The 17,110-nt window shown below is 44.4% G+C and overlaps 1 protein-coding gene across 1 annotated transcript in view; it reads left to right on the top strand.

The window, feature by feature from the left end:
* The first annotated feature begins 1,515 nt into the window (after positions 1–1,515).
* Positions 1,516–17,110, top strand: part of MAEL (maelstrom spermatogenic transposon silencer) — a 46,016-nt gene continuing 30,421 nt past the window's right edge. Inside the window, exons 1-4 of the mRNA XM_089660824.1 lie at positions 1,516–1,647; positions 7,029–7,142; positions 11,256–11,291; positions 13,890–13,965. Coding sequence (XP_089516950.1) covers positions 1,516–1,647; positions 7,029–7,142; positions 11,256–11,291; positions 13,890–13,965 — 358 coding nt within the window. The remainder of the gene's footprint in view (positions 1,648–7,028; positions 7,143–11,255; positions 11,292–13,889; positions 13,966–17,110) is intronic.

Here is a 17,110-nt window from a genome sequence, read left to right as displayed (position 1 = left end):
GTGATTTACAGCATCATTGGTGCCACCTGCACCATAGAAACCAATGATGCTGTACCACCTGTGTCCTAGCAACTAATGACATACAGCTGCCTGTTTCCTAGCAACCACTGATGTGCAGCTTCCTGTGTCCTGGAAACCAAAGATGTACAGCTGCTTGTCCTAGCAACCACTGATGTGCAGCTTCCCGTGTCCTGGAAACCAAAGATGTACAGCTGCTTGTCCTAGCAACCACTGATGTGCAGCTGCCTGCGTCCTGGCAACCACTGATATGCAGCTGTCTGCGTCCTGGCAACCACTGATATGCAGCTGCCTGTGTCCTTGCAACCACTGATATGCAGCTGTGTCCTGTAACCAAAGGCATACAGCTGCCTGTGTCCTAGCAACCAATGGCATACAGCTGCCTGTGTCCTAGCAACCAATGGCATACAGCTGCCTGTGTCCTAGCAACCAGTGATTTACAGTATTATTGGTTCCTAGATTATTGGTGTCACCTCCACCATAGCAACCAATAATGCTGTGCAGCCCAGCCACTTGTGTCCTAGCAACTAATGATGTACAGCTGCCTGTATCCTCGCAACAAGTAACAAACAGCTGCCTGTGTCCTAGCAACCAATGACATACAGCTGCACAGCAACATTGATTCCTAGGCATTCATAAAAGTGTAGCTATGCAGTCCAGCCACCTGTGTCCTACCAATCAATGACCTACAGCTGCCTGTGTCCTGACAACCAAAGATGTACAATTGACTGTGTCCTGACCAGGGGCGGACTGACAACTCATGGGGCCCCTGTGTCCTTGCCAAAACTCAAAAAAGCCTATGAAAAAGGTACCAGGGGCATCTCATGGGGCCCCCTACTGACCCCGGGCCCTCAGGCAATGCCCGAGTTTCCAAATGGTCAGTCCGACCCTGGTCCTGACAACCAAAGATATACAATTGCCTGTATCCTGGCAACCAAAGATGTACAACCTCTGATGTCCTAGCAGCCAATGATGCACTGTTGTCCCTAGCAACCACAAGAAAACAGGATGATTGGTTCCTGGGTCACACAGTGTCATTGGTTGTTGGAGCAGTGCTGTAGCATCCAAAGGAGAGGGGGGTGACAGAGATGGGGAAGCCCCCAGAGTATCCATGGGGCACATCATATAGCAGGATCACCAGAAATATTGAAATGTTGGAACATTTCTGAAGGCCTCTCCATTACCATAGAAAAAACGGAGGGGGGGCATCAAAAGCTGACCCCCACTTCCTCACAATGCGTACAGCCTGTCTGCAGATAATCATCCTGTCTAATCAATTCTCCATCCAGATCTGATCACAAATCCCGCTCAGGCAGTCCTGAGGTAACTCACACTATGAGGGTTGGGTTCGGCGCCCAACAGCCGGAGACGCTGCCTTGGCTCACGTGACCCGGATTTGGCGCCCTTTCTCCGCAGACTGACGCAGGGCCTGGTGGGAGAAGGCGGGGTCACGTGACGCGGGTGAGGTCTGGTCCTGTGCGGAGCTGAGAAGTCGCCATGCCTAACAAGAAAGCCTCGCGGAACGCCTACTTCTTCTTCGCCCTGGAGATGATCCCGGTGCTGCGGCGGAGGGGGCTGGAGGTGTCCGGGGTGAAGGACGCCATTCCACTCTGCTCCGGGGACTGGGCGGTGAGCGCGGCCTGGGGGGTAGGATTGCAGAGGGTGTGTATGGAGGAGAGGGGGTTACCCGAGGGTGTATATGGAAGGGAGGGGGTTACCCGAGGGTGTATATGGAAGGGAGGGGGTTACCCGAGGGTGTATATGGAGGAGAGGGGGTTACCCGAGGGTGTATATGGAGGAGAGGGGGTTACCCGAGGGTGTATATGGAGGAGAGGGGGTTACCCGAGGGTGTATGTGGAGGAGGGGGGGTTACCCGAGGGTGTATGTGGAGGAGGGGGGGTTACCCGAGGGTGTATGTGGAGGAGGGGGGGTTACCCGAGGGTGTATGTGGAGGAGGGGGGGTTACCCGAGGGTGTATGTGGAGGAGAGGGGGTTACCCGAGGGTGTATGTGGAGGAGAGGGGGTTACCCGAGGGTGTATGTGGAGGAGGGGGGGTTACCCGAGGGTGTATGTGGAGGAGGGGGGGTTACCCGAGGGTGTATGTGGAGGAGGGGGGGTTACCCGAGGGTGTATGTGGAGGAGGAGAGGGGGTTACCCGAGGGTGTATGTGGAGGGGGAGAGGGGGTTACCCGAGGGTGTATACGGGAGAGGGGGTTACCCGAGGGTGTATACGGAAGGGGGGGGCTACCCGAGGGTGTATACGGAGGAGGGGGGGCTACCCGAGGGTGTATACGGAGGAGGGGGGGTTACCCGAGGGTGTATACGGAGGAGGGGGGGGTGCTACCCGAGGGTGTATACGGAGGAGGGGCTACCCGAGGGTGTATACGGAGGAGGGGGGGTTACCCGAGGGTGTATACGGAGGAGGGGGGGTTACCCGAGGGTGTATACGGAGGAGGGGGGGTTACCCGAGGGTGTATACGGAGGAGGAGGGGGTGCTACCCGAGGGTGTATATGGAGGAGGGGCTACCCGAGGGTGTATACGGAGGAGGGGAGGGGGCTACCTGAGGGTGTATATGGAGGAGAAATGGAGAGGATTGCAGAGGGTGTATATGGAGGGGAGGGGGGTTACCCAAGGGTGTATATGCAGCGGTGTTGACATTTTTGAAACAAGCTACTTGTCCAGGGTCTAAATCGGTGCCCCAATCTACTTGTCCTGTTAAAATTAAATACATTTTAACCAAAACCGTATTTATATCGGAGGTGCCTTATGTAATGTTTGGGGCTTTTAAAAATGAAAGGGGATTTATGGCGACTTAAACAGTTAATATTGTTAACATTGCGCTGTTTACCTCCTCCTCCCCTCCCTGCCTGTCTCCAGCACCGCACCCGGGGACTAGCAGGGAGGGGAGAGACCTTGCAGTGTAATGAGCACTGGTTGGCTGCTTGTCAGGAAAGGGGAGTGTCCGGCTTATCCTTTTTCCCTTTTGCTGCCAGAGCTGTTTTTGCACGTTTAAAAAATAATTTAAGACCTTGATGATTACACAAAACTCCAAAACACGATATATTTTCTGAAATCAGAGACCCTAGAGAATAAGATAGTGGTAGTTCCAATTTTTTATGTCACACGATATTATCACAAAGGTCTAGGAAATGCAACATTTCAGTAAAAAATGCAAAAATACTCTACACAAAAGATGGCTCTTGCTCAACATCTCAAACCCAAAGTATCTGAAAAAAGGAATCTCAACTGTGATTAAACATTGACAGCCAAATCAATCCTTTGATTAAAATGACACACAAACACAATAACAACCCAATATAAAAGAAAATTATGGATCAGAGGTGGTGCCCATGGATCCAATGAATCAAACGTTATCCATATAAATCTTTGGTAATTACCAGGGTGGATTTGATTTAAATCACTAGTCAGTAAGGCTTGATTTAAATCCTAGTTTTCTACATAAAGACTAATTCTTGGTGGTATAACTTTAATATACAAGTAGATGAAGATTTTTAGAATAACAACTTTTCATATTAGTTTTTTTATCCCCAGTTTAATAGGTTAATCATTCATATTTGGACAACTTTTCTGTTGTACTTAGGAAGGAGAAAAATAATCATTACCTTAATAATAACAATTTAAATAGATTTATTCAACTGAAACAATAACATTCCAGCATATGTGATTTGCTTAAACATCCGTGTTTGGTAACTAATTTGGCTAAACGAAATCTATATATTTTAAGAAACTTAGACTGTCAGCCCCTTCCTCCTCACACTTAGTTTCACTTTCTTCTTGTGCAGATCTATTCCACTCCAAACAATCAGAAAAATATTGTTTCTGTTCTATTCACTGAACTTCTTGAAACTTAGCAGTGAAGGGGTTGATTCTGTATTCATAGGTTTGTAGAAGTTAGGATGAAGGTCTTTTTCTTAACTCTGTTCATATTATAACATTTTTGCTGTGAAGAAGAGGCATGTGATCTCCGCTGAGTCAAATTCAGTTTTGAGAACTGCAAAAGTAAACCGAACATCTGTGATAATATCTTGTAGGCAGAGAAACTGCCCAATAATCTTACAAAAACCTCTGGAAGAGCATGACATTGTGAATGGATTCATGGAATTTATTTACCAAAAAAATTAAACATATACAGCCTTATTCTACATAATTAAAAAAACTAATCTTTATTTCATGATGGAATAATCTTTGGATGGTAATATATTTTCCTCAAAAAGCATTGTATTTAAAAAAAATCCGATTTAAATTTTAAAAAAATTTAAATTAAAAAAATCTGATTTTTTTTTTCTTTTTTTTTTTTTTAAATCATTGATTTTTATCCACCCTGGTAATTCCATTCTATGAATATATAATTGATTAGACTGCAAGCTCTCAGAAAAGAGACAGACATGGAGAGTAAGAAAAGCTGAAAAAAAGAGTGGCCGCTCCAAAAATGCAGCTGTTATATTGATATACTCCTCTCTGGTCGTTGCTCATTTTGTGTGAAGATATGCTGCATAAACCATAGAGATCCAAAATGTAGTCGAGCAATATTTTTTTAATTTTTTATACTTCAGTGAAAAATACACTTAAGGTAATTTTAGGGCACAAAAAACAAATTATCCATTCTTTTTTTTTTTTTTTTTGTAAAATATAACAGATGAGGTTGTATCGCGTAAATAGATATCCAACATGTCAAACCTTAAATTTGCATGTGCTCTTGAAACGGCAACAAACTTTAGTACCCTATATTTTCTATAGGCGATGTTTTTAGAGCCCCTTCTAGGTCATCAGTATAGTGTACGGAGGAGGTTTGGTGCTAGAAGTATTGCTCTCATTCTGGTGTGCGCGGCGATATGTAACGTGCATCGCAGTCGTCGGTTTCATGTGTAGGCGCCCCAGCATGTGCTTTTACGTTTGTGTGTACATATGGGGGGGGGGCCTTGAAAAATTTTGGGGGGTTATATACTTGGGTGTAACTTACATTTATAAAAAATAAAAAAATGTTGTACTTGTTTTAATCGCTTACCCGCCGCCGTACAGCAGATATACTGCTACACGGCGGCACCGGTGCGCAAAATCTCGTGTGTATATAGACATGATTTTTGCATTTCTGGGTAGGGGGTGCACGGGCCCTACCTGCACCGCCATTCGCGACCACAGATGTCAATCACCAGGTCCCAGTCGGTGATTACCAACAATCACTGACAGGAAGGAAGACTGTTTTGTTTACAATCTTCCTCCCTGTCATCTCGAGCACACTTCTCGGGATGGCTAAGCACACACCCCCGCCCCCTAGTAAAACAGTCTCTACACACAACCCTTTAATCACCCCTCACATTAACCCTTTCCTGCCCAGTTTCAGTGCTGTTTTTAGCACTGATCACTGTATTGGTGTCACTGGGGATCTCAGTGACACCAAGTTAGTTCCCGCCCCCTAAAGTGTCAGAATGCCCGGCGCAGTCCCGCTAAAAGTCGCTGATCGCCTCCATTACTAGTAGGGAAAAAAAAAATCCCAGTATCTATACCGCCAGTTGTAAACACTATAACTTCTGGAGGGCATGTTGTATGTGGAGAGGGAGGGGTTGATCGAGTGTGTATGTGGAGGGGTTGCCCGAGGGTGTATGTGGAGAGGGAGGAGTTGCCCGAGGGTGTATGTGGAGGGGGCTGGGTTGCCCGAGGGTGTATGTGGAGGGGGCTGGGTTGCCCGAGGGTGTATGTGGAGGGGGCTGGGTTGCCCGAGGGTGTATGTGGTGGGGGCTGGGTTGCCCGAGGGTGGAGGGGTTGCCCGAGGGTGTACATGGCTGTAGCTCTGTTAGTTTTATTTCTTGTAGGAGATTAACTCAATGGCATCTATGGCTATGGGTGAACCCGGGGGGGGGGGGAGAGATCAGGTGGGGGGAGGGGGGACCATCTTAGGACCAGGTCTGCAGAGGTATCAGCAGATGAGTAATGGGTGGTGGGGAGGGGGATACTTTGCTCAAAGGGATACTGGGGGCATCTACAGGTGATTCAAAGGGTATTTTGGGGGGAGGAGACTGCAGTGCCATTGCAGTTGGGGGCTACTGGGGGTATCTGCAGGTTTACTGAAGGGGTTCATTGTGCATTTGGGGAGTATTTGTGGGAGGGGAGTGCATGTCTTTGCCTGTGCAGTTGTATTAGGTGGGTACCTGAGTGGGGGGAGGGGGAAGAACCCTATGGCTGAGCTCCCATGGGGGTACCTGCAGATGTACCTTGGTGAGGGAGCTCTATTATTGTGCCATCCAGGGGAAAGGGAGGTGGTGAAACTAGTGATGTATCTGTAGACACACCAGTGTGGTGGCTGTATTGCTGTGTGCAGCTAGGGAAAGGTGTACCTGGGTGGAGAAGGGCCCTATGGCTGTGAAATCAGGTTGGTACTGGCGGGGAATTTGCAGATACACTTGAGGAGGAGCACTCAATGGCTTTGCAGCCAAGGGGGTACTGAAGGGGGTATCTGCAGGTTTTCCTATTTGGGGAACTCTGTTGCTGTGCAGCCATAGGGGAATCTGAAGGTGAGGGAAGGACCCTGTTGCTGTGTAGGGGGGGTTGTATCTGCAGATGCACCTGAGTGAGGGAGCACTATTGCTCTGCCGCTGCTGGGGGGGAGGGGGGTACTGCACATGCACCTGGGTGGCGGGCTTTATTATTGTGCATCCGGGGGGGGGGGGTGTATGAAGCCATCCCTGGCTTGGGGTTCAGTTGCAGTGCATTTTGGAAGCAAAATCTGTTTGCTTTCACCTGGGTGCGGGGCTTTATGGCTGTGCTGCCAGAGGAAGGGGGGCCTTGGTGGCAGTTCAGTTGGAAAGAGCGGGACACATGATTGTATCTGGTGGGGGGATCCATGCTGTGCAGCCCGGAAGGGGGTTGGTATTGGGGGAGGGGAGGTTTGTGACTATATTTTTTAAGTTCTAATTTTCTCCAATCATTCGAAGTGTATCTGTTTGCATTCCTATATAATAGCGTTACTTTTATCTCCGATTATAAATTGTAGTTGCTGTCGGTTGAAGAAAAAGAAAAGTATGCTGATAAAGCGAAGGAGTGGAAGAATCGGGAGTCGGATCCCCCCAGTCCACCGAGGGCTTCTATAGGTGTCGGACGAGGACAAGTAAGGATGCCATTTGAAGTGGAGCTTCAGGCAGATATGAACATTCTTTTTAGCAAAGGTCTATATATACACTTAGGGCTCATTCACACGGCCGCTGTGACCTGTACAGTGTGAATGAACGCCTTGCTTATGCGGCTGGAGCTGAATAGAAGCAGCCCATGTTTCTTTATGGGAGCGCATTGGCTATATGGACACATCTATTTGTTCTAATGTTACGGGTGAGTAAGGTGCCCCGTACACAGACAGTGCGTTTAGGACTGCTCACCCGCTCCTGAACGCCTGTCACATTGGGATGAGTGGCTGCGTCTCCATAAAGAAAAATGGGCTGCCAACACATGGCTCCAGTCAGATAAGGAGGGCACTTATTCACACTGTACAGGTCACACCGCCTCTGTTAAGGAGCCCTAGAAAGGTTGAAGCTGAACAGAGATTGTTTCAAAGGTCCTCATTACTAAGTTTCCTTACCACTTGCCCTCCAGAGGATTTACCCCCCTTCCTGACCAGGCCATCTTTTGTGATGTGGCGCTGTGTTGCTTTGACAATTGTGCAGTCATGCAACGCTGTACATCTTATTCCACACCGTGGACGAATCCTTGTCAAAAGGGAACCTGCGTTTTAGAGATTTAGCAAAGAACTGCTTTGTCCCCTGATCCTGCCACCGTTCTTTATGGATTCTGCTAGAACTTCGTGGACTGGGATGACTCTGCTTCTGTCCACCATACCCTGATACATCTGATCATGCAACGTGAGGGGCTTTCTATCCTCAGCATAAATGGCTCCCAGTAAGTCATCGACCTCCAGAGACAACTTATATCTAGAGGAGCCTATAGACTCGCTCGAGGGACCCTCCCATTCAGAGTCTGTCTGGGAATCTAAGTCCAGAGATGGATCCTCCTCAACCAACGCAGCCCAGGGACCTAAAGTAGCCATCAGCTCTCTAACTTAACCAGGTCACCCTTGGAAGGAGCTTCTTCCCTAATAAGGCCCTCTATACAAGACCCACACAGCACCTTCATCCAGGTGTCTTTGAGGGTACCCTACATGAGGGGCACATCTTTTTAGGCCCATAGAGTGGCTTGGGCTTCTCCCTGGCTTTCACCTGCAAACAGAGCACACAGAAATAGGACTCCTATTATACCATAGACAACCTGGCCTCCAACCCCCCCTCTTCCTTGCAGGGCGTGGGAATGTCCTAAGCTGAGACCCCCTGTCCTTGTCACTCTGACCACCAGGAGGCCTGAGGACACCCCCGTGGTGTCATCACATTAGGAGGGAGAATGCAGCTATGTTCAAGGATCAATAGGGTGCTGACATCACTTCCTGTTACTGTTCAGCACCACTTTATTTAGCTGCAATTCCCATCAGGCAATGGGAATTAGTGTTATCAGTGGTCAGGGTTGTGGCTGATCAGAAGTGTGCCATTTCATTTACATAGTCTGCCAATCAATTTCATCGTGTGTATGGATGGGACAGATCTGGGTTCTCCTGACTTGTCAATCAGATTGGGCAGACCGGGAGTTCTTCCACTACATAATGACACTGCTACTGTTAAAGATGAACTACAATGGCAATATTACAGGACCGGTGGCCCAGGAAGGGTGAGAGCACAGCGGCTAATGTTATTACATACAAGATAATAGGAACTTTGAGCCCTGGAAATTCTGCTTTCAATAACACATGGATCAGTGGCTGCTGTTTTGTTTGCAAAAGTCAAACTTAGTCAAGGGTGCCTTCACACTTGCGAATGCACCCTGTCCGTGATTAGCTGCGTGTAAGCCCTGTTGAAAGGGAAGCTGCCAGCTCTCCCAATTAATCGCGCCCACTCGCATGTAACATCTAATGCAGCCATCACGTGTGGGTGATGAGCCCTTGATGTGGGCAGTCTGCGTGAGTGGGCGCAATTAGGTGCAAGATCTTGCAGCTTCCCATTGCTGCCTACTCATAGATGATCGCGGGAGTCCCCGCTGGGGTTCTCGCAACTGATCTGATCTTGATCATAGAGGATTTACCTCTCCTTAATGACCAGGCCATTTTTTTTGCTATACGGCACTGCATTATTTTAACTGACAATTGCGTGGTCATGCACAAATAAATAAAATTTGTAAAAACTTTTCCCCACCAATAGTGCTTTTTTTTTTGTTGTGTTTGATCACCACTAGGTTTTTTATTTTTTGCACTATAAACAGACTGTCAATTTTGGGAAAAAAAAAAAACTTCTACTTTCTGCTATAAAACATATCCAGTAAAAAAAAATTTAAAAATCTAATTTCTTCATAAATTTAGGCAGAAATGTATTTTACATGTTTTGGTAAAATAAATTCCCAGTAAGCGTATATTGTTTGGTAAGCACAAAAGTTATAGCGTCTACAAACTATGGTGTGTGTATACTGGAATTTTTTTTTTTAATTTTATGCTAGTAATGGCGGTGATCAGGGACCTATAGTGGGAATGTGGTAGTACGGCAGTCAATCTGACACTGGGAACCAGTAACACTAAGAGCGTCATTAGTGCAAAAAATATACACTGTCACTGTACTAACGATGTAGTACAAGGGCCTCCCTGATTAGATAAAAACTGAGAGGATAGTTTTAGGTCCTCATATTAAATAATTTTAATAAATCTAGAGAAGTCAGAATATTTTATATATATATAATATATAATATTTTATTTATATATATAAATATAGTTTGGTGTATGTGTGTGTGTGTGTGTGTGTGTGTGTGTGTATATATATATATATTATGTATGTATGTGTATATATATATATATATATATATGTGTGTGTATATGTATGTGTGTGTATATGTATGTGTGTGTATATGTATGTGTGTGTATATGTATGTGTGTGTATATGTATGTGTGTGTGTATATGTATGTGTGTGTGTATATGTATGTGTGTGTGTATATGTATGTGTGTGTGTATATGTATGTGTGTGTGTATATGTATGTGTGTGTGTATATGTATGTGTGTGTGTGTATATGTATGTATGTATGTGTGTGTGTATATGTATGTGTGTGTGTGTATATGTATGTATGTATGTGTGTGTGTATATGTATGTGTGTGTGTATATGTATGTATGTGTGTGTGTATATGTATGTGTGTGTGTATATGTATGTATGTGTGTGTGTATATGTATGTATGTGTGTGTGTATATGTATGTATGTGTGTGTGTATATGTATGTATGTGTGTGTGTATATGTATGTATGTGTGTGTGTGTGTATGTATGTATATATATATATATATTAGTGAGCTTTAGTCTTCTTTTTTTGCCAAAAGCCCAACTGTTAGTTTGTTTAAATCGGGTAGGCAACCTTTCAGAAGGGGGGAAAAGCCCTTTAACCACTTGCCTACCACCCCCTTCCTGCCAGGCCAATGTTCGGCTTTCAGCGATGTCGCACGTTCAATGGCTATTGTGCGGTCATGCAACACTGTACCCATATGAAATTTTTTATCATTTTTTTTCACACAAACATAGCTTTCTTTTGCTGGTATTTAATCACCACTGGGGTTTTTATTTTTTTTTGCTAAGCAAACGAGGAAAAAAAAAATTTCAAGTTTCTGCAAAATGTTATAATAGAAACAGGTCATTTTTCGCCTTCACTGATGGGCACTGATAGGTGGAACTGATTGGCAGCACTGATTGGCAATGATATGCAGCGGGATAATCGGGGCACTGATAATCCCTGATTATCATTGTAGATGTCTCCTTTCACACTTGCCAGTTATCTGCAAGTGTATTTACATCGTGATCAGCTGTGATTGGAGACACTCTGGCAGCTCCCGTACCGTGATATGTCCCGCTTCTCTTTGCAGTTGGGGGGGCGTGGAAGGCAGGGGAAGGACCGGCAATGCAGGGCTGAGTTCCCAATCTACCTGCAGGCTGCCCGCGGTCGACTGGTAGATCTGGATCAACAGCTTGCCAACCCCTGCTTAAATTGTGAAGGTCAGCACTTCTTATGAGGATCCTTGAAGTGAATAGATTCTGCAGTGGGGACATACTAATAAAGATGATTTGCATGTTAGCTTCCAGATAATCATAATTGTTTGTTTTTTTTCACTGTTAATAAAATAACTTGGATAACGTAATGGCACTTATTTTTCTAATTTCCAGGGGAGTTCTTTGGCAGCACAAGTTACTGAAGTACTGGTGAGCCAATATTGCCAGCTTTCATTGTATGTCTGTCTAAAGAAGTTATGTAAAATTTGTCATGATGGAAGGAAAAGTGTGGTTACCATAGAATTTGCCTTCTGGCTGTTTTTTTTTTTTTTTTTTTTTTTTTTGCAATCTTACATCACAGGATACAGAGGACTTTATATTCAAAACTACTTGGGTTATGCTGCCACCTTCAGGTGCATGAATGCTGAGCAAAATGTCAGGAACCCTCATCCAGACATAACCCCTTCCAGCTCAGTTATTAGCTGGTATCCTTCGATGATGGATGCGTTTACAGATGTCTCTTTGAAGATCTCCTTTCTTGGTCTATAGTCTCATACTTTGGGTGCACTCCCGACGTCCTTGATGAGGCAGTGGGGGGCTTCATCCAGAGCTGGCGCTATTGCAAGCAGGCCAGGAGGAAGTGTACCCGGCCCAAATGATCAAGTGTGGATATGTCTGTAATGCTCTGTACGGCTTTGGATCATATGGGCAGCTATCTCCAGGATCCAGAGTACTAGGTGACAACAACAGGGTACTGCTTGGGATTTTCTATTACTTTCAATGATTAGGGTGAATCTCCCTAACGGGGGTGCAGACAGCAATAAAAACCTGGCAGGTGTTCTAAACCCTCTCCACTCTATCCAAAACCTTAACAAAAAGTTTGACTTTAGTGACACTTTGGGGTTTATTTACTAAAACTGGAGAGTCCAAAATCAGACTCCCTTCTGCATAGAAACCAATCACCTTCTAACCTCAGCTTGTTCAATGAAGCTTTGGCAATGAAACCTGGAAGCTGATTGGTTTCTATGCAGAAGGGAGTCTGATTTTGGACTCTCCAGCTTTAGTAAATAAACCCCTTTAGGTCAGTGCTCGACAAATTCCAGGTCTCCATGGTGACTAGAAAATGCATCCTGGCGCCTGGGCTTTTGTGTATCCTGTGTTGGCTGCTAACAAAGTAGGGCAGCCGTGGAGTGATCAGCTGTATCCTGAGAGAGCAGAAGGCGGAGTGATCTGCACTCTGTTTCCCTTTTCCTGCAAACCGACCAGAAGCTGGTTTTGGTACCAGTCAACCCTCTGTGTAAGGCTATGTTCACACTAGCTTCGTCAGCAGGCATCAGACAGGAATTTGGGAAGTGTTTTTAATGCTTCTCAAATGTCTATGAAAATTCTGCACATGGCAGCACACAGTGCTGTTCACGCTGAAGCGTTTGTGTCGCATAGCGGCAAAACCGACGCCTTAAGTCTATGGTGATGTTTCTCAAACGCCTGGCAGGCGTTTGCGGAGCGTTAATACCATTAAACTTCATTATAGGCGCTTGTGCGGTTTTAATGCTTTTCAAATGCCTCAAAAACGTGCATAGGGCTTTTGGGGAGAGTTAAACGCTTCCTAAACGCCTGTCAAAAGCTATAGGGGCGTTAGAAATAGTCAACTGTGAACATAGCCTAAGAGTGAGGTGTAGCGCACAGAGGATCGTGTGGATAGTCAGCCCGTCCTCCTCAGCCTCCGGACTGTTATGTGCTTGCTCTAGTGTCGTGTTCACTGTGGTGTGCTTTGGAGACAGTTTGTTTTCTAGTAAATTGACAATGCTGCTGATTGGCCCTGTGCTGGGACTATCTTTTCTGAACTGTACTGTCTTTGCTGGACGTTTGGGGGGCCTCTTTGTTGAATATATGAGGATGTTAGAAGGCACCAATTCCCTGATTTTGCCACAGGCACGGTTAACCCACGCTATGCTAAAAAAAAACCTGGCTCCAAACTTTTTTAGCTGGCTCCTAGAATCAAAGCAAATTTATCATGCTCTGCTTAAGGGGTTTTGGCTTGTGCCTACACTCCTGTCACCTAGGTGGCCATTAGCCTTTGGGTATAACAGGCCTTCAGTTCCTGGTAGGTGTAGGATTCTGTGTTGTACTCACAAACGACTATATAGTCAAGGCACATCATAAAGAACAGCTGGGTCAACACCGCGCTGAGTAACAGTCCGCAATAGGGAGTATAGACATCCAAAAGGCTGACGTGTTTCGAGGACTTGCCTCTTCCTCAGAGCAAGTGCTCAAAACGCGTCAGCCTTTTGGATGTCTATACTGCCTATTGCGGACTGTTACTCAGCGCGGTGTTGACCCAGCTGTTCTTTATGATGTGCCTTGACTATATTGTCGTTTGTGAGTACAACACATACTTTATTTTTTATTAAACATTTTTTATGGTAATCCACTAGGCCTGTGAGCCCTCTGTTTTTTCTTTCCTCATTCAGTATGTTTGGATTTCCCCGGTCCATTTGAGGGCAGCAAGGTGTGCATGTTCCAAGACATTCCTTATGTGGTTGTAGCATCGAGTCCATCCCCAAGCGCAGGAGCATTTGTGTTTGCTTGTAGGATTCTGTACTCTGGTGCTCTGTACAGGTCCGGGGCAGAGCATGCATGAAATGTTTTTACAGCAATCTGTCATTGTTACTCTAAGCTACAGAAGGACTGTTGGGCTCTTTTTCCTTACGACAGCCAGTATGTGTTTTTTTTCATAAAATTTCTGTTCACATCTATATGGTGGACTTACAATCAAGTCCTTGATCACATGTTTTGTGTTTTTTAAAGGCACGACATAAGGAAGAGGGGTCTAGATATCACAGTCAAGTAAGATATCAGGAGAGACTGTATGGGACATCAGAAGGTATGTACTCTGCGTATATGTGAATGATCAGGTACAGTGTCATTTGTTGGCACATACAGTACTGAATGTTAATATTGCATTGTTTAACAAAATTCCTGATGTGAATTTCATGTTGGATTTAGTATCATGTACACATTTTATAGATTGCCCACTTCAATGGCTACCTCAGTACTTGGGGCTGTCACTTTAAATCGAACATACTTGGGCAGATTTTAGTTTTTCCAAATTGAATTTTGGCACTTGTTTTTTCTTATGTTTTTTTTATTTTTATATATTTAATGGCGTGAAATCAGTAGCACGAAATTCTAAAAGCGAATGTGGTTTTCGTTGGGTAATGCCATTTATTCCAAGATCAAATGTACCGATTAGATTTTTTACAAAGACTCTTATGCAGGCCATAGATGGGTCGAAAATCGGCCGAAAATAAAATCGGCCGATTTTTGGATCGTTAGTGGGCTATTTGTTTGGCCGTTTTTTGGTATTTTGGCCGGGTTTTTTTATCTGTAAAGTTGGGGAAAAAATCGGCCAATTTTGCCGATTGGCCGATTTTCGCGGCAATAATGGGCAAATCGGCCGATTTTTTACCAATAAAAAATCTGCGTGTGAGCTGCAGGAGGAAGACAAAAAGAGGATGAAGAGGATGAAGGAGAGGATGAAGAGGATGAAGGAGAGGATGAAGGAGAGGATGAAGGGGAGGATGAAGGGGAGAATGAAGGGGAGGATGAAGGGGAGGATGAAGGGGAGGATGAAGGGGAGGATGAAGGGGAGGATGAAGATGATGAGAAGGATGAAAAATAAGAGGAATTCCAGTCCGGCAAAAAGTGTCCCTGCAGAGAGCTCTGCTATTTCTTTGACAGTTCCTTGACATTTACAGCGGTTGCAACATTGTATCTATTTGTTTCCGAATAAAAACATCTGTATCCGAAATGGATACAAATAGATACATTGTTGCAACCTCTGTAAATGTCAAGGAACTGTCAAAATAGCAGAGCTCTCTGCAGGGACACTTTGTGCCAGCTGTAGACGGGATGAAAATCGGCAGATTTTTTTTTTTTTTTTACCATTGGTGGTAACGTCGACCGCTTGAACGACCGATTTTTCGTTTTTTAAAAGAAAAATCGGCTGTTTTTCTCCCCGTCTATGGCCTGCATTAAGTGTAATGACCAGTTTAAGGTTACTGAAAGCTGCTTTTTTTTTTTTTTTTTTTTTTTTTTTTTGTGTGCTTAAGTTTGCCCTCCTCTTCCTTTCACCCTTTTCTATTGTGGTGACTTAGAGTAAAGTTCTGCTTTACCATGAGCTGTCGACGTATTTTTAGCATGGGTTCCCCGAGATCTGGAAACTATTTCAAAGCTTTTTTAGGCTCTAAAATCTTTGCAGGGAAACTGTGCCACCTGACAAAGTCAAAGGGCCAACACCTACCACCCAGACCTATTGGGTTGACTTGCAGTGAATAATGGCCAGCACAGGCTTTGCCCCTATCTTTCTCTAGTAGCACACACATGCTTTTACTTAAAGCCTACAGAGCACCAGAGGATGCAAGTCTTGTGTCAAATTCATACAGGTCAGGCAGGTGGATGCAGGCTTCATGTGCTGTTAGGGCTCATGTACACTGCAGATGATAAACTCACGTTTAGGAGCTGTTCAGCATTTTTTTTTCAGCAGCCCCTGAACTCACCCTAATGTTTTCCTATGTGTCCATGTACACATCTTCATTTACAGGCATTTGAGTTTAGTCGTTTTTTTGAACGCAGAAAACGTGTGTTCAGCAGTCGATTTTTATCAGCATTTCAAACGCAAAACGCTTGTAAACGTGGCAAAACGCATTTATAAGCGTTTGTGTCTGAAATTTTTTTTAAATCTTCCAGTTCCCAATGCTGTCCAGAGCCTTTTTTCATCATGAAAAATGCATGCGAAGTGTTTTCAGGGTACTCAGATGGACAAAACACTGAAAACAGGATGTTCCTACCAAGCTTGTCACACATTGTAATGACCAAATCACACCTCAGACCTCTCCCACCCTTGGAAACAAAAGATATGTTAATGACCATTCACACCTCAAATTCCTCATGAAGACCCCCTGCCAGGTGACCTTAATGGCTCCCTCCACCAGACACCTTTCCCACCCTTGGAAACAAAAGAAATGTTAATGAGCAACTCACACCTAAGCTAATCTCAACACATCAAAAAAAAAAAAAAAATATATATATATATATATATATATATATATATATATATATATATATATATATATATATATATATATATATATATATATATATAATATATATACATACCTCTTGCGTTTATATAGGATCCCTAAATGAAGCTGCTCTCACCCAACCCGACCCAATAGGCGTGAAAAAGTAAAAAATAGTGAAGCGCTTCACCATTTTTTACTTTTTATTTAATCTCAACACATACTGCTGTCTCTGCTTCTACTCTCTGTATTTCTCTGAAACAGTCTGAAATAGTTACTAATTTACTACTTTTCAGTGCATTCTGGGCATTTGGGAAGTTCTCCTGTGTTTATCTTTAAAAACTCTTCTAAACGCGTTATGCAAACGTGGCTAAACAGACGTTTTTTCAGCAGTCAGTTTCCATCGTTCAGAAGTGTCCCGTGTACATGGGGCCTTAGATATGGGTTTTGTACAAGATACGGTCATGACAGATGCTGTAGAATGATGTATACAATTTAGATAAACACAAAGGATTTGTTTTAAACAAATATTATATCGTGCTGTAGATGAGGGTTGCCATTCATTGTAAAATGCATAAATAGTTAAGTTCAATGCATCTATGCTATAGTGTGCTTTGATAAGGTACACTGCCTTTTTAAATACTGTGCAAATCTCAATTCTTGTTGCGTGCTGACAGGCCATTCAACTGAATGTACTGCCTAACGCAACACGCCTTAGTGCCTGCTTTACAGTGCACTGTCCTGTAAGTGGGACCTGATCCTAGTAATTGACCTGTAAGACAAGCTTTCTGTTCAAATCTTACCAGCAAACATTCAAGATTGGCTGCTAGAGGGTGGCAGCATGTGATGTCTTGTATTTACCCTTTGCATTCTCTTGTACAATTTAGCATGTCTTGACAACTCTGACAGGACCTGTTTGCAGCATTGAATACTAAGATTCCACAGTGT

The sequence above is a fragment of the Staurois parvus genome, unplaced genomic scaffold, assembly GCF_062004578.1.
Source record: "Staurois parvus isolate SC_StPar_1 unplaced genomic scaffold, SC_StPar_1.0 ptg001283l, whole genome shotgun sequence".
Lineage (NCBI taxonomy): Eukaryota > Metazoa > Chordata > Amphibia > Anura > Ranidae > Staurois > Staurois parvus.
Note: the sequence above shows the minus strand (reverse complement) of the source record. Positions and strands in the feature narration are given on the sequence as shown.